Below are 25,593 nucleotides of genomic sequence, written 5' to 3'. Positions count from 1 at the left end.
TGTCGTTCCTTCTTTTAAACTCCGGCAAAATAGTCGCCGCTGAGCTTGCGGTTCGTCCGCTGCCGAGTCACCGCTAAGTTGAGCTGCCAGAGCAGAGATGCCAGAGCCAGAGCTAACCAGAGCAGAGATGCCAGAGCAAAGCTTCCAGAGCAGAGCTGCCAGAGCAGAGTTTCCAGAGCAGAGCTAACCAGAGCAGAGCTTCCAGAGGGCCAGAGCCAAGTTGCCAGAGCAGAGATGCCAGAGCTAAGTCATTAAAGTCAGAGCCAGAGCCAAGTCGCCAGATCCAGAGTCAGAGCTAAGTCGTTAGAGTCAGAGCCAGAGTCAAATCGCCAGATCCAGAGTCAGAGCTAAGCTATTGGAGCCAGAGCGCGGAGCCACACGTCAGAGACAATTCGCTAGAAGGCGGAGCTATTTAGCAGAGCGGAGCCAAAGAGTAAAAGTCTGCCCCAAGGAAGGAAATCCAGAGCTACTAGACAGAGCGAGATGATGAGGACAGAATCCAGCTCTGTAATTAGGGGACAACGACCTGACAAGTTATAATCTAATAATAGCCTTAATTAGTTTAATGGCGAGCATGCGGAATAGATGACCAAACGAATTTACTACTTTACCCCGACTGTAATGCCTATAAATACCTACGATGATGAAATAAAGCACACACTCTCTCTTTTACTGCTTTAAGATCTATTCTCTTTCCTTTCTCTCTAGAGTTTGAACTAATAAAATTACATATATAAATAAAATATCTAAATTGTTAGAGTTATGTTTGTTAGATAGTTGACAATTGGATTCATGGTTGAATATAATTTCATATTTGATGATGCTCTCTCAAACTCTAGATGAGATGATGCTCAAAACTCCAGACGAGATGATGTTCTTTCAAGTTTTAGACGAGATGATTCTCTTTCAAGTTTCAGACAAGATAATGCTCAGAAGTTAGAGATGATCTGTCAAGTTTGCGACGAGATGATGCCCACAACTTGGTTGGTCTTAAAACTCCAAATGATACGATGTTCGATAAATCAATTATGGTCTTTTAAATATCAGGCGAGATTATTTTCATAATTAGTTATGCTTTTAGAAGTTCGGAATTATATGATACTCACAATTCAATTATGATTTTTCAAACTCCATATAAAATTATGGTCAAAAGGCAAAATAAAAAAAAATTGAACAAAATTAATAAATCTTGTAACAATAAATGCAACAAATCAATCCGCCATCATACCTATGTCAAATTTATATGTATTTCTACTCTCTTTTTTTTCTTATGCGTTAACTTTTTATAAAATTTCATATGAAAACTAATGGGTATTTTATGATCTCAACAAAATTAATAATTTAATTGCTAAAAGTTGTTGAGATTAATATAATTTAAAATGTATTTCTAATTTAATTTAATTTAATTAATTATATAAATAATTTACATAAAAAATTATTTTATATAATTATCATAAAAATAACATAAAATATATAAATTACAAAAAATATGTACCCGTCGAATTTCGACGGGTAATACACTAGTATTTCATAATGAAAACTGAAACATTTGAGGGAGTAATTGTTAAAGAAGATTGAGCATGTATCTAAATGCGCACGGACGTCATTAGAGGGAAAGATTTCATACACGGTTCTTTTATATTGATAATTAGAGGTGCCATTAAAAAGGATTCATCTTCAAAAATCAATACCACGAGTGGTTCACTGTTGTCGCCAAGACTAGGAGCTTTGCCTTTTGCACAATCGTCGATCCCTTTGCTCTTTCTTAAACATGGTAAGCTGGACATTTGGTGTTTAAGCTTTAGCCATTTCCACGTATGTCTCCATACCTTCACTTTAATTATTTTAACATTCACCCACAACACACTCAACCACTTTATTGAAATTCGTATTACTCTCAAATGGATACTAAAAGTTGGGACAAAGTGAGTAATTAAAATTAATTAACATAAATTAAGCTTAATTAAAATTTAACTAATAATTAATCAATATGTAATTAATTGCGATGCGAACGCAGCATGCAAATTTTTGTCTTTTTATTTATACTAGTGTATCTCCCGCGCTATGCGCGGTGATTGTCATCTTAGATTTGCATAAATTGTTTATATATTTATATTTTCTTCTTCCACAAAAAATAGTCATAGAAAGAGATGATACAAATTTTAATAAAAATTGTTAGTGTATTGTGAATGAATAAATGATCATATTTAAAAAGAAGTGTAAATAATTATAATTAATTATATTGTGAGTAAAGAAAAAGATTCATCAAATCCATCACCTGATGCAAACTTTCCAAATTTATAATGAGACTAATTTTTGTGAACGTCCTTAAATGACAAAAATAGGCTATTTTTGTGGGCGTAGAGATCATAATTATAACGTAAAAAAAATAATTTTAATATCAAATTTATTATTTGTAAATTGATCTAATAGTTTAATATAATCAATGTAATTTATGCAAAAATATAATATTTGATTAAAAATAAGGTCTGCATTTTATATAATAAAGAAAGAAATAACAAATAAAACTAAAATAACATCTGAATTTTTGAAATAACATATATTAGTAATATATATATATATATATATATATTAAGTATGTTAGATATAAATAAATTTTAATGCATAAAATTATCTAAATTTTAATGCATAAATTTTAATATTTTAAGTATTTTAAAAAACTAAAATATTATCATTAAGAAAAATAAATTTTAAGAAGCATAAAATTATCTACTTCATTTCATGCATGAATGGAAACTTTCTTTTGATACAGCATGCTAAAATGCGGTTCCAAATTTTAGGGAAAATATATCTATTCAAAATATAAATTATTTAATATGTTAAAGTATAATTATTATTATTATAATTTGTTCATCTTAAATTTATTTTTTCCATATTATATATCAAATTAAAGATAATTTCATGACTTTTCCATCAAGATGTATAATTCATACTTTTATGTAAAATATAATTGAATGAAAATAGAAAAGATGTGATTTATCTATAAAATGAGATTAAAAAGGAAGAATACTAATTGTATGATTAAACATTTGGGCAGTTTTTTTTTCCAATTAAATTTCCGGCAGTTAGGACTTAGGAGTGGATGATGCAATTTTTCTCAATTCCAAAATTACCCTTCAAATTAAATTTATTGACATTTACTTTGCTTTTTATATATATAAAGATTATTTTTTTGTTCTGTTTTCTTGAGGAATGATTGAAATTTTCAGCATTAGATCATATTCCCAGCATAAAATGGACCGAGGCCCAAAACCTTACCCGGCCCACTAGCATCTATGGTGCTGGTAAAGCTATATGGACTGACAAGGAAATCCAAGCCGTTAATTCAGTTAGAGGTGCGTCTTTCTCTCACTTCTTTCTATCATCTCTCACCAAACCTCAACCAGACAAAATATACACTTACAGCAAGAATTTTGCCATTAGATTCTCGCAGCCCTCTTGATTGTTTCTCCATTAATGAGATATGGCCTTATGCAGTCCACAGCTACAGAAGTTTCTGGTGAACAAAATCTGCGGCAACTATGGCTGCAACCAGACTTCCAAGAGAAGCAGCATCATAGTAAAGGGCGGAGAGGGAAGAAGACTCTGCTCCGCCATAGCAATAGACTCGCCGGCTTCAATTGCAAACGTGTCGGGAATCAGATGGGGCTCCGTTCAGCTCAAGGGAGCACGCGAAGAGATGGAGGATGATGCCGTCATTATTCAGTCTGATGAGCTTGATGGATTCTCCTATGCTGCAGTTTTTGATGGCCATGCTGGATTCTCTTCTGTTCAATTCCTCAGGTATAGATAAAAATACCATAACTTAATCTATTGTTTACTAAGATGGATTAGTTAGAAACTTGGGATTTTCTAAAGCCCTTGATTATTTCTATAATGATAACTTGCTTGATTCATAAGCAGAAATTCTTGTGATGAAGATAAAAATACTCAAGCCGTCAAACTATTGTGTATAATTGTGTGGTGCAGGGAAGAATTATACAGAGAATGTTATGCTGCATTACAAGGCAAGAAGAAACTGTTGAGTGGGAAGGATTTCAAAGCGATCAAGAAGGCGTTAGAAGACGCTTTTGAAAGTGCAGACGCCAAACTCTTGAAATGGTAAAGGAATTAGTGCTGCTGTGTATGGGAAGCATACATTAAACACACGTGTAGTCTAAAATATGATTTGTACATGTTATGTGATTGTATTGAAGGTTTTATTTTGTAAAGGCTTGAGAAGAGCGGGGAAGAAGACGAGTCTGGTGCAACGGCCACTGTTGTCTTCCTTCGCGATGATAGGCTGTTTGTTTCTCATGTTGGTGACTCATGCTTGGTATGATCATGGACAAACTAAATCCCTTTTCTCGTTTGTTTTCTTGTTTTTATTTCATTTGAGGTACTTAAAAATGTGCTTTTATTTCATCTAATTTGCCTCACCAAATGCAGGCTCTTTCAAGATCAGGAAAAGCAGAAGTCTTGACTCATTCTCATCGGCCCTATGGGAACAAGCCAGTTTCTCTGCAAGAAATCAGGCGAATCAGAGAGGCTGGTGGTTGGGTGTGTGTTTCTGTGCTTCTTTTTTTTCTTTCTATGTAGTAAGCACTAAGCATATGTTGAGAAGTTAAAGCTCTATAAGAAAAGTGGAGTCTCTTTTGCAAATCATGAGATGTCTAGTAAAGCTGCAATGGATGTTGTTCCTCATGTCTGCAGATTGTCGATGGAAGGATTTGTGGAGACATCTCTGTGTCCCGCGCCTTTGGTGACATACGGTTTAAGACCAAGAAAAACGAGTTAGTCCTTTTGGCTTTCCCAAATCTTCTGAAACTCTCACTTCGTTTGCATTTGCCTAACCTTTTTATTATTCTCTTGTGGAAGGATGCTGAAGAAGGGAGTCGAGGAAGGGCGATGGACTGAAAAATTTGCTTCACGGTAAGGCAATATAAGTGCAGGTTGTAGAACTTGTCTAAGAGAAAGTTTGCTGCATTACTATTGATAGTTTGAAGTAATAGTCTGTCTTGACTAAACTTGAATTAGGCATATTTGGTGCTAGCCTACAGTTTCATTTTCAGAAATGAAACAAGATTTTACATCCCAAAATTCTAATGTTCATAATCCCTTGAAACTAGATTGACTTAGCATGATATACACTACAGAATTGCTGCAGATTTTTCAAATAACAGTTGTTTCCTTTTCTTTGAGGTTAAGTCTTTATTATTTTTGTCAGCATACAATTTACTGGAGACTTAGTTACCGCGTCTCCTGATGTTTTCGAAACAGCTCTTGGACCGGATGCTGAGTTTGTAGTATTGGCGTCTGACGGCCTGTGGGATTACATGAGCAGGTGAAAGAAACCAGGGCCCATGCATCTTAATTTCTTCAATGAAATAAGCTTATTTAGATTTAAATTCATTATTTCAGCTCGGATGTGATAAATTTCATCAGAGATCAGCTCCGCAAACATGGAGATGTTCAGGTTAGCAAGGAAGCGTGGCTGAGTAACTCGTGAGGTTCATCAAGTAGTTGAAATGATTTATTCTCCTTTTTTCTTGGCAGATGGCTTCTGAAGCTCTTGCACAAGTGGCTCTGGTAATTACATGTTTTCCATCTCTGCACCTAAGATGGAGAGGGAGATGTTATTGACTCGTTTTGTATTGCAGGACCGACGTTCACAAGATAACATCAGCATTATCATTGCTGATCTGAGGTAGATGTTCATATGCTCTTCTTTTTTGTAAGACGTTGATTTCCATGATGATTTTGTGTTGGTGTGCGCAGGCGAACAGACTGGCAAAATCTACCGGTGCAGAAGCAGAACGTTGCGTTGGAATTGGCCCAAGCTGTAGCTACCATCACTTTAGTTTCTCTTGGTATATGGATGTCAACTTTGATCTCGTGATCAACACGACATCTGTACATAGATAGATGGTATCACAAGTGAAATATAATAACTGCTGGTTCAAGCTTCATTTATCACTCCAATATTTTACATTGTTTAGCATCTTAATCATGGAGATCTCTCTTCCAATCTTTTGCCAAAGCATCGCAGCAACTCGTACGTGTAGATTATTAGTCTTTAGAAAAGTTTTTCATTTGAATCAACACCCCAAAATCAAGTAGAGCAAATATTTGATTTGGTGCACAGCACTAGTGTTTGGAATCATTTTCTATTTGACTAAACAAACGTGCAGAAACCAACAAGTTGTTGGCGCACTGAAGCTTTAGTTCCCATAGTCGAAAACGCCAAAAGATATGTGAATTGACCAGAGCAAAAGTTGAAGGAAATAATATTTCAGGCTTTGCAAAATTATGAATCCTTCATAATCACAACAATATATGTTGTTTAACAACATTCATTGGCTTCAATAATCCAACATAACATATTAGTGTGACTGACTTCATGGAAGTGGGATGTGACTGATTATCACGTGTCCAAGATTAAAATCAATCCAAGAGATTAGTGGAGTTTGCAGCACACATAATGATGCATATGAATATATGATTATTATACACCATCCATGCACAATACAGCCTATCTCTCTTGATGCACATTAATGGTGTTTAACTAACACTTACATCAATATATCCTCCAAGATTAAGATGAAAGGAAAAACTCACATTAATAAAAAAAGCATTCAAGAATGTCCCTAGTGATCGTTAGGGATATTGTTTTATTGTAGAAAATTCATACTAATTAGCACTAAAACGCCTAGCATTCGCAAAACAAAATCACATATATGTATAAATGCTAAATTAGGGATTTCTGGTGCCTCCACCTCCTTTCTTCCCTCTAGGCTCATGCTTTGGATTAGGGCCTGCATAGTCGTAATCAAGCACCACGTTGAACTCAAGCAGCTTTCTTGAATTTGCATGGACTCCCACCTGCAGAATTTTCACTCCGATTACAATATTATCACAAATATAAGCCATAAACAGCTATATCTTGTGATGCTCTATGCTTTCTGATTCATAGTTGTTAGTACTTTATTCTCATTGAAAAGCAAAAAAAATCTTACCTTGTGAAGAGAGGGAAAGGTAATGGTGGTGCCAATGCCAGAGCACTCAATGGTGCCTACAAAAACAAACACAAATATGAGAAATCTCTTTTTCTCTATCATCAACAAATTTAAATTTCATGATGGAAGCTGAGCTTAATCACCTGCATTTAACAACATAAACACCAAAACAGAACACAAAACAGAGTCCTTCATCATGGGATTCATGGCTATTTTTCTTTTTCTTTTCAGCTTGTTAATTTAGGACTCAAAGTTAGGATTTTCAAGATTGAGATTGAGGTAAGGGTGCTGTTTTTATAAGCAGAAAATGCTGCTTCTAGTGCACCCCACCTCCCACAATAGCTGATACAATGATGATGCATTACCAAAACCTAAGTCAACTATATAATATGCATGTTTACATCAATTTTACAATAAACAGTGCATAACTAATGCACGTTCTAGCAAAAACTCTATTCACAGCCATGCTCCAAGCACTTGCATTTTATCCTTTTCAGTTTCTATTTTCTTTTTTCTGCCTATCTTTTTCTATGCTTTTTGTGGCAAATAGATCATGTCAAATATCTTCAACTACAACTAGTGCTATAACATTTGTACTAATCGCTGATCAAAGTCTACTTATTGTTGAATCAATGGTTTGCGTGATTCTATGAATATATGTGAGGTGAGGTGAGGCTCTGATACTTGACATGATGGAATTTCGAGATAATCCAATTCCCTATTTGGAGTTGACCAATTGAGTTGTTGATGTACAAAATATGCATAATTGGGCTACAAATCTTCATTCGTGCTAAAAGTTGAGTATGGATGTCGTGTCATCCAAGATCGGACTTTGCGGGTCAAATTGCTTCACCACACTGTCACCGGATCCGACCCGATCCACCAAATTGAGTCGACTCCAATATTCAAACAATCTGAGTTTGACGAGTTTATTACAACTAAATTATACTAGTATATAGTTTTATAGGAAGTACCGTGGCGGAGACCGACTTTCGATTTAGGGGGTTCAATTTTTTTTAATAAAATTAATAATTAAATTATAGTATCAAAAAATTAAATTATATTAAAAATAAATAATAATTATAATTTCATTTAAATTACAAAAAGTACATTTCAAACTTTCTTTTAAATTCATACAAAACAATTTCAAAAAGTTTAAAACGGATAAAACTTAATTTGCAAGGCGAAGTAATTTTCTATATCAAATTCAAAAAATGAATCATTATGATCTAAGCATGACATGCATAAATTAATTATGTGTTGAATTTATTAAATCGTCAATTCAATTCTAAAACTTGCATGTTAATTTGTACTTTCTCCGTGCATAAAATGTTCTATGTGAGATTAGCATATATTTTAATAATTCCCTAATATATATATATATATATATATATATATATATATATATATTAATAAAAATAGTCTCATTAGAGATTGATATATTTTAACAAACGTGATTGAGTGTATTGTGAATGGAGAAAAAGTTTCGCCATAAAGATATTGTTAATACCAATTAATTAATTGTATTGTAGGTGAAAAAAATTATATATGTTCGTGGACCATATGTGATAGAATAGGTAAATAAATTGATATATTAAGAGTAATATATTGTGAGATACTCCAGTATTTATAAATGAAAATATATTATTTTTTATGAACGTACCAAAATAACAAAAGAACTATTTTTTATGAGATGTATATAATTGGAATGCGATCCAGTGTCCCCCAATTTTATGTGTCACTGTATCTTATTCTTATATCTATTATTTTAAAAATATTTTTTATAAAAATAAAATTTATTATAATACTATGAATTATAGTACTTAATTTTTATTTCAAAAAAATAATTTTTTAAAAAAGTATATACCATGACTTTGAATTTATCAATCTATTATTAGCTAATAAAATTAAAATTAAATAATAAAAAATAATTATTACCCTAATTTGATGGAATAAACCGTAGTTAAAATAAAGCATATAAAGTTAAAATTGAAGAAAAAAATATAAAAAAGTAAATAAAATTAAAAGAGAAACACGAGATGAGACATAAAATATTGTACGTTGGATTCTCATTCCGTGTATAATTACACACAAATTGGAAATTATTCTTTTTGGTATGGTAGTGAGTGATTGAACCTAAGAAAAAATGTTATGCTAAAATGGCACCATTTTGATACAAGATCGACGTCACAATGGTGCTACGTATTGGAGATGCTTTCATGAATGTGAATAATGTTCACTATTTGGATTATGAATGTCCATCCCTATCCTATCCTTCAAATGGAGACTCCCACACACCGAAACCTATTAAAACTTTTTTTTTTTTTTAAAACTTAAAAGAGAAGGTTTCTTTAACGATATCAACTTATCTATATATAATATAAAAGAGGAGTGTAACTTAAATTTCTTCCCATTTTATAATACATTTTATTTTAAAAAATGAACGATACATATCTCATGTTAAACCATTTATTTTTCCACTTCCCAATTGAAAAAATATTGGATATGTTGATAGGAACTTTATTTTAAAATTTGTATTTAGACAAAATGACCGCATAAAATATGATTTAAATATGTATTCAAAAACTATATTAAACTATAGTTATACTATATGTAAATAAATAGTTTTGTACATCTTAGAATATTATATAATTCATAATAAACTTATTTTAAAATAATATTGGATTATCCTGGAGGCGAAAGATAACAAATTGAATAGGGCCGGATGAGATTAACATTTAAGAAGCAATCTTAAATCACAATTTCGAAGTATCTTGGAGGTGAAAGAATATATATAATATATGTACCCTATGTCCCTATGTACCCTTTTTTTTTTTTTGATCGGGCAAAGTCATGTTAGATGTTAGTAATTAGTTCCTCATCCACTCCAAGAACCACCTTATCTCTCTCATTCACCAAATCCACCTTATATCTCCAATCTCCATTTCGCTCCCAAGAGGGATCGAACCCGGGTCACTTCACTTAAGTGAGGACTCGGTGGCCAGTGGGCTAAGCCCCCTAGCTATTCATTACTTATTGTTTGATTTGGATAATAAGGTAATCATTACCCTTACTTGGGGGTAATTCAATCACTCAATTTGTTACCCCTTAAAATAGAGGGGAAACAAAAGAAAGAGAATCTTTTACTAATGATTCATTTCTATTGTTAAACCAAACACTCAATAAATATAATGCTTATTGCTACCATTCCACCCCTTTACTTGATTCCATTCCCTTTCCATTCCTCTACTCGAACCAAACGACCACGTAATCTATAATAAGAACATACTTGCATAGTTCGTGGAGTTCTACGAGGGTATTTGGCGAACTTATAAGCTTTTTCAAAATATTTGATAAAATAATTAAGTTTATAAACAGTTTATATGCAGTAAAATCAGCTTCAAAAGCTCATAAACTCCTTAAAAAAAATACTATGTTCTTCTACTCCAACTTAATTTTTCATAATCTTATACTACTATACAACAATTAATTTACAAATATTATTCAATCATGATTTATTATTTCCATCATAATATACCATTTCAAGTTCATCTCTCTTAAATTTTCTTTCTCTAACAAAAATTTTCTCTTCTAGCATAAAATTCTCTCTAACTTATAAGATCAATTATCCAAACATTTTGACAACTTATAAACTCTTAAAAAACTACATCTTATAAACTTTTGAAACATCTCATGAACTCTTTGAAATAAAGCTTAGCCTAGATGAGACCTATAAAGCCAAATAGATTATTGATAGTTAAAATTCACATGAGTAATCAATTGATAATAAGTTTTCCGATTTAAAAATGAATTAATCTGATTTCGGTACCTAATAACTATATTTCTTGTGGTAAGATGTTTTATTTATTATTCATTATTTGTTAACAATATATAATATGTACTTGCATTTGCAAAATGCACTGACAAAAATGGAAGGAGAGAAGGGTAACTATTATGTCTCAAAACTTGTATGAGGAAATATGTAATAATGTTGAATTTGTGCATGCTAAACCTTAGAAGAGCATTTAAAATGGGCGATTTCTCAAGTGTTAGTAGAAATTGAGTTTGTTATTTGGTGACTACATAGAAGAGGGACTGGAAAGGAAATAACAATAGTTGGAGGAGTTAGTTGCAAACCAAGCTTTAAACCTAAAATCTGTTGTAACAGATTTTCGGTTAAGAGACTGCAGCAAGCCAACTTCTCATCCTTCTTGCGGCCGCGTCTGTTATCCTTTTCATTTTCAAATCTTGTATACATATTCATCATATAGCAGTGAATAAGTTTAGTTAGTTTTCAGCTGAATAGAGAGATAGGATTTGAGAGTGCAGTAGCTTGAAGTTAGCTTGATAACTGCGTTTCCTGTTCTCGTTGCTGAGTGTTGTAACTTGTTCTTGTCTCCTGTTTTCATAGTGGATTTTCCTTACTTTGCAGCCGTGGATGTAGATCTGAAAAGATCGAACCACGTAATCCTTGTGTCTCCTTTACTTTCTTGTTTTACAGTTCATTCAATTCTCTAAAACACTACACAAACTATTTGAGTGAAGTTGTGAGTTGGTGCTATAGCTGTGTTCATTGCTTTGTTGAAGCAATTGAGGATTCTTTGGTGTTGAATCTGCAACAAGTGGCGCCGTCTGTGGGAAACGATTTCCTACGGTGAAGGAGAGTGCTCGCAAAGGAAGAATCAAACCAGATCAACAGAGAGAAGCGAATCCATCTGTTCTTGGAAGAATGGCGATGTCTAAGTTCGATATTGAGAAATTTACTGGAAAGAACGATTTCTCACTATGGCGTCTCAAGATGAAAGCTATACTGACTCATCAAGGATTGATTGGTGCCATAGATAAAAGTCAGATCTCAAAGAAAGAGAGTGAAGATAAAGATCTTCTTCAAGAAATGCTACGGAAAGCATACTGCACTATTATACTCTGTCTTGGAGACAAAGTATTGAGAGATGTTTCAAAAGAAACTACTGCAGCTGGAGTTTGGGAGAAACTAGAGAGTTTGTACATCACAAAATCTCTAGCAAACCGCCTGTACGTGAAGAGAAAGCTTTACTCCTTCAAGATTTCTGATGACAAGAACATCTTAGATCAGCTAGATGAGTTTAACAAAGCTCTGGATGATCTAGCTGATATAGATGTAAAGCTTGAAGATGAAGATCAAGCAATCATGCTGATAAGTGCCTTGCCAAAATCCTATGACAATATGAAGGATGCTTTGGTGTATGGCAGGCAAACAACCATCACACTGGAAGAAGTGGTGACTGCAATTAGGAGTAAAGAACTCCAGAAGGCTGCTGAATCAAAATCAGAGATACCCAATGAGAGTTTAAATATCAAAGCCAAATCACATAAGAGCAAATCCAAGAAGCCCTGGAAAGACAAATCAAAACCGAGCTCTCAGGGGAAGACCAAAGATGAGGAGGGAAAAGAAACCAGAAAATGTCATTTCTGTCAAAAGCCCGGCCACATCAGAAAAGATTGCTATAAGAAAAAGCAGGCTCAGAAAGCCTCAACATCTGACACAGCTGATATTGCTGAGCAATGCCAAGAAGCAGAAGCTTTAAATATCATTTCAAATTCAACTGAAAATGATTGGATACTTGATTCTGGATGTTTTTTTCATATGTGTCCCTCTAAATCTTGGTTTGTTAATTTGCAGGTTAAAGAACTTGGCTCAGTAATTCTTGGAAATGATGAGGTATGTCCTGTGAAAGGAATTGGATCTGTGAAGTTAAAACTCCATGATGGATCAGTGAGGCTGCTAAATGATGTCAGGTATATTCCTAGCCTAAAGAGAAATCTGATATCATTAGGATCTTTGCAATCTAAGGGTTATGAATTTAAATCTGAGAACCTTAGTTTGCATGTTATAAAAGGTGATAAAATCATAATGAAGGGTGTAAGAAAACATAGTCTATATCACTTGATAGGATCTACTGTGATAGGTGAAACTGAGCATGCTTCTTATCCTGATCCTATGCTTTGGCACTCAAGACTAGGTCATGTTAGTGAAAAGGGATTAATAGAGCTTAAGAAACAAGATCTTATAACTGCTCAACATGATATTAATCTAAGTAACTGTGAAGCATGTGTTTTAAGCAAGAGTAAAAAGCTTGTATATCCTGTTGGTAAACATTTATCTACTACTCCTTTACAATATATACATTGTGACATGTGGGGTCCTTCAAAGACCACCACTGTGGGTGGAGGAAGCTATTTCATCTCTTTAATAGATGATTATTCCAGAAAGGTATGGGTTTATATTCTTAAAAATAAATCTGATGCTTTTGATAAGTTTGTTCAATGGTGCAGTGAAGTAGAAAATGAAAAGGATTACAAGGTGAAACTCTTGAGGACTGACAATGGTCTTGAGTTCATGTCTGATAAATTCAGTGAGTTTTGTAAATCCAAAGGGATTAAGAGGCATCTCACTGTACCTGGAAACCCACAGCAGAATGGAGTAGTAGAAAGGATGAATAGGACCCTACTTGAGAGAGTAAGGATGTATGCTAAGTAGCTCAGGGTTGCCTGCAAGGTTTTGGGGGGAAGCTGTTACTACAGCAGCCTATTTGATCAATAGGTGTCCATCTACTGCTATTGGATTGAAAACTCCAGAAGAAATGTGGAGTGGCAGGTCAGGGGGGTATTCTCACTTGAGAGCATTTGGTTGTCTTGCTTATGCCCATATTAGGCAAGATAAGTTAGAACCTAGAGCTATTAAGTGTGTGATGATAGGATATCCTACCGGTGTTAAGGGCTATAAACTGTGGTGTATAGAACCAGGAAAAGGTAAAGCTCTTGTGAGCAGAGATGTTATTTTCAAAGAAAATGTTATGCCTTATAAGGGAGAGTCAACAACTGCTGAACTCGAGGTGGAGCACACTACCAGAAAAGCTAAAGTCAGACACTCAGAAGAGGCTGATGACAGAGATGCTGAGACCATTAAAATCAAGAAAGAAGAATCAGAGTTTCAGAATACTTCTGATGATACTTTGAGTGATTATCATCTAGCAAGGGATAGGGTCAGGAGAAACATCAGACCACCAGCAAGATTTGCTCAAGCTGAGCAAATTTATTATGCTCTGAATGTTGCTGAGCAGATATCTTACCAGGAGCCTAGAAACTACAAGGAGGCAATCACTTGTAAAGACAGTAAACACTGGATAAAGGCAATGGAAGAAGAAATTGAGTCTTTACTGAAGAATAAGACTTGGAAGCTGGTCCCAAAGGTGAAAACTCAAAAGTGTGTTAGTTGTAAATGGATCTACAAGAGAAAGGTAGAGGTTGTTGGGAATTCTGAGACTATAAGGTATAAAGCTATGCTAGTAGCTAGGGGGGTTTACACAACAAGAAGGTATAGATTTTAATGAAATCTACTCACCTGTAGTTAGACATAGTTCTATCAGGATTTTACTAGCATTAGTAAACCAGTTAGGACTAGAACTCCATCAGTTAGATGTTAAAACTGCTTTCCTTAATGGAGAACTAGAAGAAACCATATACATGAACCAGCCTGAAGGATTTGTGATTAAAGGGCAAGAGTCTAAAGTTTGTTTACTTAAGAAGTCTCTTTATGGTCTGAAACAAAGTCCTAGGCAGTGGAACAAGAGGTTTGATGACTTTATGATGAGTATTGGATTCTCTAGATCTCAATATGATAGGTGTGTCTATCTGAAAAATCTAAGGATGGAGGTCTTGTGTGTTTACTCCTTTATGTTGATGATGTGTTAATAGCTAGCAAGTCTTTAGATGATGTTAATGATGTTAAGCAAGCTTTAAGTAGAGAATTTGATATGAAAGATCTAGGTGAGGCCAGGAGAATACTAGGAATGGATATTAGAAGGAATAAGGAGAAGAATGAGTTAATGTTGCTTCAATCTGATTACATTCATAAGGTGCTTAGGAAGTTTAATATGAATGAAGCTAAAACTGTTAGTGTTCCTTTAGCTCAGCATATAAAACTCTCTGAACAGCAGAAACCTAGCTCTAGAGAAGAAGAACTAGAAATGAATAAGGTTCCTTATGCTAATGTTGTAGGGAGTATTATGTACTCTATGATATGTACTAGGCCAGATTTGGCTCATTCAATCAGTGTTACTAGTAGGTTTATGGCCAATCCTGGGAAGGATCATTGGGAAGCCTTAAAAGTGATTCTTAGATACTTAAAAGCTACAGCTGGAGTTGGAATTCTGTTCAAGAAAGTTACTAACAGCAACAGTGAAGTGTTAGTTGGTTTTGTGGATTCAGATTATGCCACAAGTGTTGATACTAGAAAATCTCAAACAGGTTATGTTTTTACAATGTTTGGATCTGCTATTAGTTGGAAGTCCATGTTGCAATCTGTGGTAGCTCTTTCAACTACTGAGGCAGAATACATTGCTGTAACTGAGGCAGTGAAAGAAAGTATGTGACTTAAAGGGATGGTGCAAGAATTTGGTTTTCAGCAGGATTCAGTTACTATCTTTTGTGATAGCCAAAGTGCTATACACTTGGTGAAACATCAAGCTTTTCATGAAAGGTCTAAACATATAAATGTTAGACTGCATTTTGTGAGAGATATTGTTGAGAATGGTATTGTTAAAGTCACTAAAGTAAGCACTGAGGAGAATGCAGCTGATATGTTAACCAAATCTTTGCCAGCAACAAAGTTCAATTACTGTCTTAAGTTGATAAGTGTTTGCTCTCATTAAGAGAGCTTATCTGTTCTACTGATTTTTTCTATGTTTTCTTGTTTTTGGTTATGTTAAGTTGCAGGTGGAGATGATACTATGCAGTCAAGGTGGAGAATGTTATTTGGTGACTACATAGAAGAGGGACTGGAAAGGAAATAGCAATAGTTGGAGGAGTTAGTTGCAAACAAGGCTTTAAACCTAAAATCTGTTTTAACAGATTTTCGGTTAAGAGACTGCAGCAAGCCAACTTCTCATCCTTTTCATCTCAAATCTTGTATACATATTCATCATATAGCAGTGAATAAGTTTAGTTAGTTTTCAGCTGAATAGAGAGATAGGATTTGAGAGTGCAGTAGCTTGAAGTTAGCTTGATAACTGCATTTCCTGTTCTTGTTGCTGAGTGTTGTAACTTGTTCTTGTCTCTTGTTTTCATAGTGGATTTTTTCCTTACTTTGCAGCCGTGGACGTAGATCTGAAAAGATCGAACCACGTAATCCTTGTGTCTCCTTTACTTTCTTGTTTTACAGTTCATTCAATTCTCTCAAACACTACACAAACTAATTGAGTGAGATTGTGAGTTGGTGAGCTGTTGTGTTCATTGCTTTGTTAAAGCAATTGTGATTTCTTTGGTGTTGAATCCGCAACAAGTGAGAATAGTGGAAAATTGAAGTTGTGAACCTTGATTGTTTTGAGCATTGGAGTGAGGAGGAGGATTGGATGAAGATGTTGGCGCAGCTATTGTGTTATCATCAACATCAAACTGAGGCGGCGCTTTGGGGATTTCGATTTTTCCAGAAACTTCTTGTGGATCAAGTTGAGGGCGTTGACCGTTGTTATCATATTTGTATCCTGATTCATCCTCCAACATTTTATCCAAAACATCCATCGCATTTAGGTATCGTTTCTTCTTTTCGTTTATCTTATGTACCCTCCAAAATCCTGCACACAATTCACAAATCTGCCACTATTACATATTACCAAATTCTGATTTTTATCTACTAAATTTTCCACTCGATCATATTTGAGGTTCTATTCTATGTTCCACTTTTAAATTTATATATTTATTGAGATAAATATCACTTTAAAGTTTAAATTATTTTTTGCACTATTAATTACTAACCTAAACTATCGAAAATAATTTTTTTTGAACAAATAATATACAATTGATTCAAAATTGATAGTTCAAGGTTTAAAAAAAATATTTTCGGTAGTTCAGGATATAATTGATAGTGCAAAAATAGTTTATGGTTTAAAGTCATATTTACCCTACTTTCTTCTTCAATTTTCGTTTTGTATACAGTATACTTTAATGTTGTAATTATTAACTTAGATTTATTCCATCAAACTAGGGTATATAATTATCATTTTATTTAATTTTTATTAATTAATAATTCATTATTATGATTGATAAATTTAAAGTTAGGATCTATTGTTTTTTTATATAATAATTAAATACTCTCTTCATCCCTGAAAATTGTGACCTTATAACTATATTGATACGTCCATGAAAATTGTGATATTTTTTATTTCGAAATGACCTCACAAACTTTCTCTCTCACTATTTACAAAAAAAACGTGAAATTCAATCTTCACTCAAACACAATTATCATACTTTTTCCATAAAACTCGTGTCATCTTCATGAGATTACAAATTTTAAAAATGGAGGGAGTATATTTTTTTCATAGTTTATGTTTTCACTTTATGTATAAGATTTATAATAAAAGTCAATAAAGACCATATGATTCAATGGGTAAGGTGCTTGTCTAGTGGAGGAACTTGTATCTATATTTTTATATTTTCATAATTTATTTTTTCACTTTATAATTAGAGTCAACAAAGATTTTACTTTTATCTATATATTTTTTTCACAAAAATTTGTATTTTTTCATAATTTATTTGTTCTCTTCATAAGTAAAACTTATAATAAAAGTCAACAAATATTCTATGACCCAATGGATAAAGCAAGTTTATGGATCCAGAGAGTTTGATCCCTATTAAAGATGCTTTTATTTTTATTTTTATTTTTATTTTTATTTTTATTTTTATTTTTATTTTTTCACAAAAACTTGTGTTCGAATCTAATGGAGACGCTTTTTTTATGGTCTTGATAAAGGACGAGTGACCAAAATACAAATTTCAATTCCTCACAAAATAAAATAAGACTTTTTACTCATAAATTAGATTTTGTTTAAATGTAAATACTACTACTGTTTTTGAAAGCAAATGAGACTATTATTAAAAGTATATAAGACTTTCCATTCATAAATGAGATTTGGCTTAAATGTAAATAAGACTTTTTATAAATCAAATAAGATTTTTCTGTAAAACTTTTCTTATTGTAAACAAGATACTCCCTCCGTCCCACGAATCTTGACACGTTTTCATTTTTGGGCCGTCCCACGAATCATGACACATTTTCAAATAAGGTAACTTCTATATCCTACTTTATCACTTTTATTACATTCTCTCTCCTACTTTATCACTTTTATACTTTATTAATTAATTACACACTTAAAACACTAATATACAATTCCTTAATTCTCGTGCCGAAACCAAACATGCCAAGATTCGTGGGACGAAGGGAGTATATTTTAAGACATTTTATTTCCAAAAATGAATTAGGAAGATGTTTTGTGGACGGATGAAAATGAAAAATTAGAAAGATGTTTCGTGAACTAACGGAGTACATTTCATGAAGTTAAATAAAACTTTTTTTAAGAGTAATTTTTTTTAAGTAGTAATATTTAAAAAAAAGTAAATATTAATTTCTTTTCTAAGTGAGTTATTTTTTTTTTAAATATAGACCCAGCGGTCTGGTCGTGTAAGTCCACCTCACTAAGGAATTAATCCATACTTTAATATTTGCACATACATCCGGACGTGAAAAAAAAAAAAAGATACTTACCAACTCCAAGGATAATAAGGATGACCTTCATTGCAAATTTGAAAAGATCTATGCAAGTATCGTAGTTGACAGGAAATAAATCATGATAGCTTCTGTATCCCTTCTTTCCCTTGGCAATAGCTGAGTCTAGGCACAAAAAAGAAAAGAAGAAAGCAAAGAAAAGAAAAGAAAAGAACAAGATAAAGAGAAAGGAAAAGATAATAATAAGAAGAATTCATCATATAAAGTTGGAAAGTTCAAGACCTCTAAACAATGTAAAATATACAGTAGAGCATTATGCGTATTTGTATAATTTATAAAAGGCGTATGTAATTAATCAATGCATGCATGATTCATTTTCAAAGATTTCTAACGAGATGGTTCATGAACAATTAAGAATTCTTTAATTAATTTAAAACTAAAAACGCAGATCATGAAATATTCAGGCATAATTAAAAACTGAATTTTAATGAAAACATTTAGAAGAATGAATGAATCCATACTTAGAGCTCTTTTTTGTTGGTGATACTGATTTTCTTCATCACTGGGTCGATTATTCTTGAAGATTACAATAATACTATCTGCAGAGATCACGCATGGTAAGTACTCTGTGGTGTGTGTGTGTTGATAAATCTTATTGCAGTTCACCTCGAATAATTAGAAAGATTTTCACACATGTTGTGTAGTTGTCTGGATATTTAAGCTTAGTTTCCAAGGGAGCTGCCGTCGAATCATCTGGGCTTCCGTTGCTGAACTTTTCATCGTTTAACTTTTCAACAAACACACCTTAACCATATATAATTCAATTAATTATTTCACATAAGTATTAAAGTAAATAATTAATTGCAAGAGCGTGACATATATAATATTCTTACAGTAGTAAATGATGGAGTCATAGAATCGAAGATGGGAGCTGCTTTTGAACACATTCGGTTTCTTGGCCAAGACATGGAGGGGAGATTCTCCATCTTCATTTATAGACTTCACCATCTTTGAATACTTGCAAATGATCTCATAAGCTAATTCTGTGCAACATCAAATAAAATACTATATGTAACATAAGCCCGGCACTACAAGCAAATCGCTAATAGATGACAGGCCAAAGCCGTCATCTATTAGAAAATCACTTATCATAAATGAAGGTGTAGTCTATTTAGGGGCGCTGGACATCCTGACAGTCATAAAAAAATAATTAAAAATGGAAGAACTGACCGAAGTTTTCTTCGAAAATAGCTTTGTGCAGGATGGTATTTCCATCTTTCCTGCGGGCGAGAGACTCGTCTTGGGGCTTAAGTTTGTGCAGACGGCGGAAAACAGCGAGGTTGCCGTGAAGAGCGGCCAGGAACAAGGGCGTCTCCCCCTTTTTGTTCCGACTGTGGAGGGGGGGCTGGAGGAGATCCTGTTCCTGGAGGCTGTCGATGATGGGTAGGCATCCAACGGCAGCCGCGAGATGGAGAGGGGTGTCTCCTCTCTGGTTCTCCGTCGCCAGCACGGTGGCTAGCGTGCCACTGCTCTTCATGAGTTGAATCATGTGCGTGAGGTGGGAGGAGGGTGTTTTAGGATGGTAAGTGGAGATTGCGACGTGCAAAGCCGTCTCCAGTGACTTGGTCAGCTTGGTGTGGTGAAGGGTGTTGTTTTCCTTGAGAATTTGTAACACTTGGCTCCATCGGTTCTCCATTGTCGCCTTATACAGATCATCGAACTGCTTGCCGTCCACCGCCTCTACACACTGCCCTCCTCCGTTTTCCGGATTCATCTTTTGCTGTCTTCTTCTTTCTTAATTTCTCTCGTTTTTCAGTTGCACTAAATAAAATACTACACCATATATAAATTAATTTAGGAATGTCATCACGTGTGAAACGTATTTCAACTTTATTATGTAATAATAATAGTAGTAGTATTTCTTTTTATAACAATAGTTAGTAGTATATATATTGTATGGTTCAGATAGATTCCTAGTTGGGTTCCGATGATCCGACTCCGTTGAATTTTTCTCATCCCGGTTAGGGATGGCAACGGGCCGGATCTGGACCGGGTCTGGCTAATACCAGATCCAGATCCGTTTTCATATACTAGATCCAGATCCAGATCCACGGATCTGAAAATTTTGGATCCAGATCCAGATCCGTCAGATCCGCGGGTCCACGGGTCCAGATCCATGGATCTATTATTTTAAATTAAATTAAAAAAATTTCACAAAATCAACAACATCTAATTTCCATCATGAAAAATATAACACAAAATACTTTTATCTAATTACTTTTAGTTTTTATTCTTTTGAATATAATTTATTTATTATTTTTAATTTAGTTAATATTATTAGTAAACTAAATATAAAATATAAAATATAATATATATATATATATATATATATATATAAAATAAAACGGATCCACGGGTCGGATCTGGGCCGGATCCGGATCTAAAATTTCAAGATCCAGATCCAGATCCGTTTACAAAATTGAGATCCAGATCCAGATCCAGATCCGTCGGATCCAAAAATTTGAGATCCAGATCCGTAAAAACGGATCTGGATCCACGGATCTGGACCGGGTCCAAGATCCACTGCCATCCGTAATCCCGGTTGCTTTGGCTCAGTACGGGGGTCGCTACGTACGAGGGCAGGTTTTAGCCTCCTCTCGATTTGCTCGAGCTCTCTTTGGTTTGCTCTGTGTCTTAGTTTGCTTTTGTTCTTGTTTTCCTGACTCTGGTTGGGCTTGCTTTTGTTGCTTAATTGGCTTTTGTTTTGTTGTAATATAGATGAGTATTCTTTTTTCTTCTTCGTCTTTTTTGGTTTTTATCCGAATGGTTTTTATGAGGTTTGCCCCTAAGTTAGTATTTATTATGCTATCTTTGAGTTTTTAGGTTTTCCTTTTTCTTATTTTCTTCAATAAATTTTAGGGTAAAGGTCACTTTCTGTCCCATCATTTTAGTGAATTCTCAAAAATGTCCCAACCTAACGATAATACCAAAACGATACCCAACCTATCACAAAAATATCATCCGTGTCCTATTAAAATTTTCCGACAATCGAAAAATGACGTGGATAGCCGGAGTTACGACGTGGCATGCCTATGTGGAATTATATTTCTAGCTTAAAAAACCATTTTATATTTCTGTCATCTCTGCTCAACATGGCATATCCACCGCATTCGTCGCCAACTGTCTTCATCCCACCCGTGCCACCTTCTCCCAATCAACCCCCACCGGCGATTTCCCACTCAAAATTGACCACGAGTTCACCACAATCTGCATTTGAATATATAGGCACAGATTTATGCTTTCTTCCATTTGAATCCATCTGAAAATAGGTCAAGAATGGAGAGCTACCGTCGTATTCATAGGCGAAGGCTTCTCCAGTGACTCCATCGACTTTTGGGTGCACTGTCATCCTCGAGAATGGCATGGAAGCTCCGAAATCAGGGCGGCCGAGGGTTATTATATTACCTCGAAGAAATGGTTGGGGCCCTTTGTGATGAATTGAAGGTTTGGGTTGTCGCGGATGTAGGCTCCGCCGTTGAGGCAACTGGGAAGGGAGATCTCGATTCTCAATTTTACAGTGTCAACGACCCCACCTCATCGCCGCCTTCCTACGGCGCTGGCCTTCAATCAGTAAAATTTGAGTATTAGACGACGAGATCCTGATTTTTGAAGTTGAATCTCTCCCGATTTTTGATAGGTCTCGTTTCAATTACCCTGCAAAATTGGACGCATGTTGCTAGAATCAAATCAAACAAATTCCATTATCGCCGCTGTCTTTCTCCTTGCCGACGAATCGCCTTTGAGCTATGTAGGTTCTGAGTAAATCGAAGCTCGAGAAGCTGAAGCTCTCGATTCAGTCCTCAAATCTAGGTTGGAAGATTCGAGAGGACGAAGACGAGAGAGAAAATGAGAAAGGTAGCGAGGGCGGTGGCGTGGCACTGACCGTTGAGGGCGGAGGAGACGGGGTGTGCGAGCCTACGCAATGCTGTTGTGCTACCTGTTTGCCGCTTGCAGGTTGCACTGCTTGGACGGAGAGGTTCGAGGCGGCGAGGCCGTGGCCACAGCAGACCGGAGGAGGTGGAGGCGGTGGTGACGGCGATCGGCGGACAACACACAGAGAGAGCGAGGGGTAGATAATGAGAAGAAAGGCATAAATTGTGTTTTAATTTTTTTTTTCTTTTTTCTTTTACTAATTTTAAATGGTGGCATTTTAAATTATGTATATTTTAGTTCTTTCATTTTTTCTTTTCGGTCCACATAGGCATGCCACGTCGTAACTCCGGCTATCCACGTCATTTTCCGATTGTCGGAAAATTTTAATAGGACACGGATGATATTTTTGTGATAGGTTGGGTATCGTTTTGGTATTATCGTTAGGTTGGGACATTTTTGAGAATTCGCTAAAACGATGGGACAAAAAGTGACATTTACCCTAAATTTTAATTCTGCAATATTCGTGGATTTTACTATATTTATCTATTCGTGAATTTCATCATATTGACGAATACGACTATTCGTATGCTATATTAATTTATTTGTTATTTTCATTGTCACAAATATAGTCATTTTCACTTAATCCTTTAGATATATATATATATATATATATATATATATATATATATATATATATAGGGTAGGGTTAATATAAAAACCCCTCTTAAGATGAAAACTAGGAACCAATTTAAAACCATTGATTTAAATAAAATAGAGGGCTGGGATTAAACTACAGATGCACAATTTCGATTGCATAGATGCACAGTTTCAATTGCATAGATACACAATTTCGATTTGCTTGAGTATTTTGTATTGTTGGTTTCAATTGCATAAATTGCATATTTTTTAATTGCACGGTAAAATATAATAAATGCACAGTTTCTTTTGTTGACTAAATCCTAACCATTATATCTAATATTTAAAAGGTCAAGATTAGGTTCATAGTTCTCATTTTAACAGAGGTTTTTATTAGAACCTCTTCATATATATATATATATATAGTTTGTAATACGTGTTCAAATCTATTTACATGCAATTATAAGTTTATTAATAAAGTTTTAGTCACAGTCACAGCACAGCCACAGCCTAATGAAAAGCGAAGTTATTCTAAACATATGTAGCGTAAGAGAAGTTAATCAAACATAGAGTATTGACGTTCAAAGTTAGATTCTCTGATCACATTATCAAAAAAAGTTAGATTCTCACATAGATTTCTGCCCCAGCAAGTAACTCTTTGTACTTACATTACTTTTCCCAAATTGTGAATTTTACTCAAAGTTATTGATTCGGTCTTTTCATCAAAAAGAAAGAAAGAAAAATAAAAAATAAGACGCATGCTGTGTATATATATATATATATATATATATATATATATATATATGATTAGATTACACTGAAATTATTATTTTTCGTGAGATGTGAGACTAAATGACTAATGAACAGTATATAGTAATATGACTAAGACAATATATAGAACTATCAAAATTAGTCCGGCCCGATGGACCGGCCCAACCCGCTCAGATTTAAGGCTGGTTGAGCTCGATAAAATAGAGGCCCAAAAAAAATCGGACCTAAAAAGCCCGCCTAGATGGCCCGCTGGGTCGATTGGGCTTCGAGGCTAAAAAGCCTAAGGTGCCCGCTCGATTTTTTAATTATTAATTTATAATATTTATATTTTAAAATTTAAAATAAAAAAGAATTAAAAATAGATTTATGTTCAGATTTCACCCTTATGTTAGCTCATTAATTGATAAATTTTAGCTTCTGAATTAAATATAAAAAGTATTATATCTTGAATTAAATATAAAAAATATTATATCTTGAATTAAATATTTGTTATAAATTAATTAAAAGAGTTAATTGCCCATAAAATACTGAACTTTCATCAATTTCTGGTTTTGCATACAAACTTTAAATTGTGATATGATAATTATTAAACTTTTGATTTTATCTGATTTTGCTACTAATCCAAATTCTGGGGCTGACATGGCGTACCAATACTTAAAATGGTGTATTTGTTCTTGTGTGGCAATTAGTTACCCACAAAACACTAAACTGTCATCAATTTATGATTTTGGATACAAATCTTATTAAATTATTCTAGTTAGTCAATTATCATTAGTCGAATAATTTTTCACAAATTAATAGCTAATATCACATTTTCAAATTTCATTCATTCCAAAAGATGCATTATTTGCATATATACCAATTCTTTTCATCAGGCACAATGGTAAGCTTCAACAATTGAAAATATTGGAAATAAACTAGCTCATAATGTAGAATTCCTTGTTGGAAAATCTACTTTCAAGATTATTAGATTACAGTTAAATAAGTGAGATCATCAAAGGAGGCAAAACATAATACTCCCTCCGTCCACGAAATGAGTACCCATATTTCCTTTTTAGTCCGTCCACCAAATGAGTACTCATTTCCTTTTTTGGTAAGTGTACCCCACACATCCCACTCACAATAAAAGTGGGTCCCTTATTCCACTTACACACACTTAATCAATTTCTTAAAACCCGTGTCACCCCCAAATGGGTACTCATTTCGTGGACGGAGGGAGTATGAAATTTTCTAATAGACCAACTAATTAATAATGGAAACAACTGCTAAAGTTGTGACTAATGTGATTAATAATGGAAGCAGGGACGGAGCTAGGGGTGGGGCAGGGGGTCACTGGGCCCCTCTGGGATTTTAAAAAATACTAGGATATTTTTGTAATTTTATATTAAAAATAAAAAATATACTCCCTCCGTCCATGAAAGAACTTCCTAGGAAGGAGTGGCACATGTTTTAAGAAAAAATATTGTTGAGTGTATTAAGAGTGGATAAAAAGTAGTTGAGTGTATTGGGAGTGATGAAAATGTGTTATAATTAATATTGGAAGTTGTGAAAAGTGAAAAGTAAGAGGATTATAAATGGTGGGGTATAGTCCAAAAATGAGTAGGAAGTTCTTTTGTGGACGTCCCAAAAAGGAAAGATATGAAATTCTTTCGTGGACGGAGGGAGTATAATTTTATCTACATCATTATCTTATTG

General features: G+C 34.1%; 2 protein-coding genes and 1 long non-coding RNA gene across 3 annotated transcripts; 1 reads left to right on the top strand and 2 right to left on the bottom strand.

Annotated features, from left to right (window-relative positions):
* Positions 1–3,252: 3,252 nt before the first annotated feature.
* Positions 3,253–6,007, top strand: LOC130993362 (protein phosphatase 2C 57). Its single transcript, XM_057918216.1, has 11 exons — positions 3,253–3,804; positions 3,991–4,122; positions 4,234–4,336; positions 4,450–4,560; positions 4,714–4,793; positions 4,879–4,932; positions 5,228–5,344; positions 5,422–5,476; positions 5,557–5,589; positions 5,661–5,707; positions 5,779–6,007. Exons 1-11 carry the CDS (start codon positions 3,485–3,487, stop codon positions 5,897–5,899), a joined length of 1,173 nt encoding a protein of 390 aa, XP_057774199.1. The 5' UTR covers positions 3,253–3,484; the 3' UTR covers positions 5,900–6,007.
* A 10,279-nt stretch (positions 6,008–16,286) lies between these two features.
* Positions 16,287–20,437, bottom strand: LOC130993950 (uncharacterized). Its single transcript, XM_057918989.1, has 6 exons — positions 19,789–20,437; positions 19,452–19,601; positions 19,225–19,362; positions 19,080–19,157; positions 18,598–18,723; positions 16,287–16,630 (listed from the first exon to the last, which is right to left on the bottom strand). The coding sequence occupies exons 1-6, from the start codon at positions 20,330–20,332 to the stop codon at positions 16,287–16,289; spliced, it is 1,380 nt and encodes a 459-aa protein (XP_057774972.1). The 5' UTR covers positions 20,333–20,437.
* Positions 20,438–21,471: 1,034 nt separating this feature from the next.
* LOC130993361 (uncharacterized) lies at positions 21,472–22,836 on the bottom strand. The gene is made up of 2 exons (XR_009091646.1): positions 21,907–22,836; positions 21,472–21,825 (listed from the first exon to the last, which is right to left on the bottom strand). It is a non-coding gene; the product is annotated as an uncharacterized LOC130993361 (long non-coding RNA).
* Between the last annotated feature and the right edge of the window lie 2,757 nt (positions 22,837–25,593).

This window comes from Salvia miltiorrhiza, chromosome 7 (genome assembly GCF_028751815.1).
Source record: "Salvia miltiorrhiza cultivar Shanhuang (shh) chromosome 7, IMPLAD_Smil_shh, whole genome shotgun sequence".
Lineage (NCBI taxonomy): Eukaryota > Viridiplantae > Streptophyta > Magnoliopsida > Lamiales > Lamiaceae > Salvia > Salvia miltiorrhiza.
This window is presented reverse-complemented; position numbering and strand designations above follow the sequence as displayed.

Excerpts from the sequence above, each read along its gene's own strand:
- LOC130993362 (XM_057918216.1), top strand. The coding sequence starts at position 3,485 with ATGGCCTTATGCAGTCCACAGCTACAGAAGTTTCTGGTGAACAAAATC. Across the intron at positions 5,345-5,421 it reads CTGTGGGATTACATGAGCAG|CTCGGATGTGATAAATTTCA; the intron begins GTGAAAGAAACC and ends TCATTATTTCAG. Across the intron at positions 5,477-5,556 it reads GCAAACATGGAGATGTTCAG|ATGGCTTCTGAAGCTCTTGC; the intron begins GTTAGCAAGGAA and ends TTTTCTTGGCAG.
- LOC130993950 (XM_057918989.1), bottom strand. The coding sequence starts at position 20,332 with ATGAATCCGGAAAACGGAGGAGGGCAGTGTGTAGAGGCGGTGGACGGC. Across the intron at positions 19,158-19,224 it reads AATCTTTCTAATTATTCGAG|ATAGTATTATTGTAATCTTC; the intron begins GTGAACTGCAAT and ends TGATCTCTGCAG. Across the intron at positions 16,631-18,597 it reads CCTTATTATCCTTGGAGTTG|GATTTTGGAGGGTACATAAG; the intron begins GTAAGTATCTTT and ends AATTGTGTGCAG.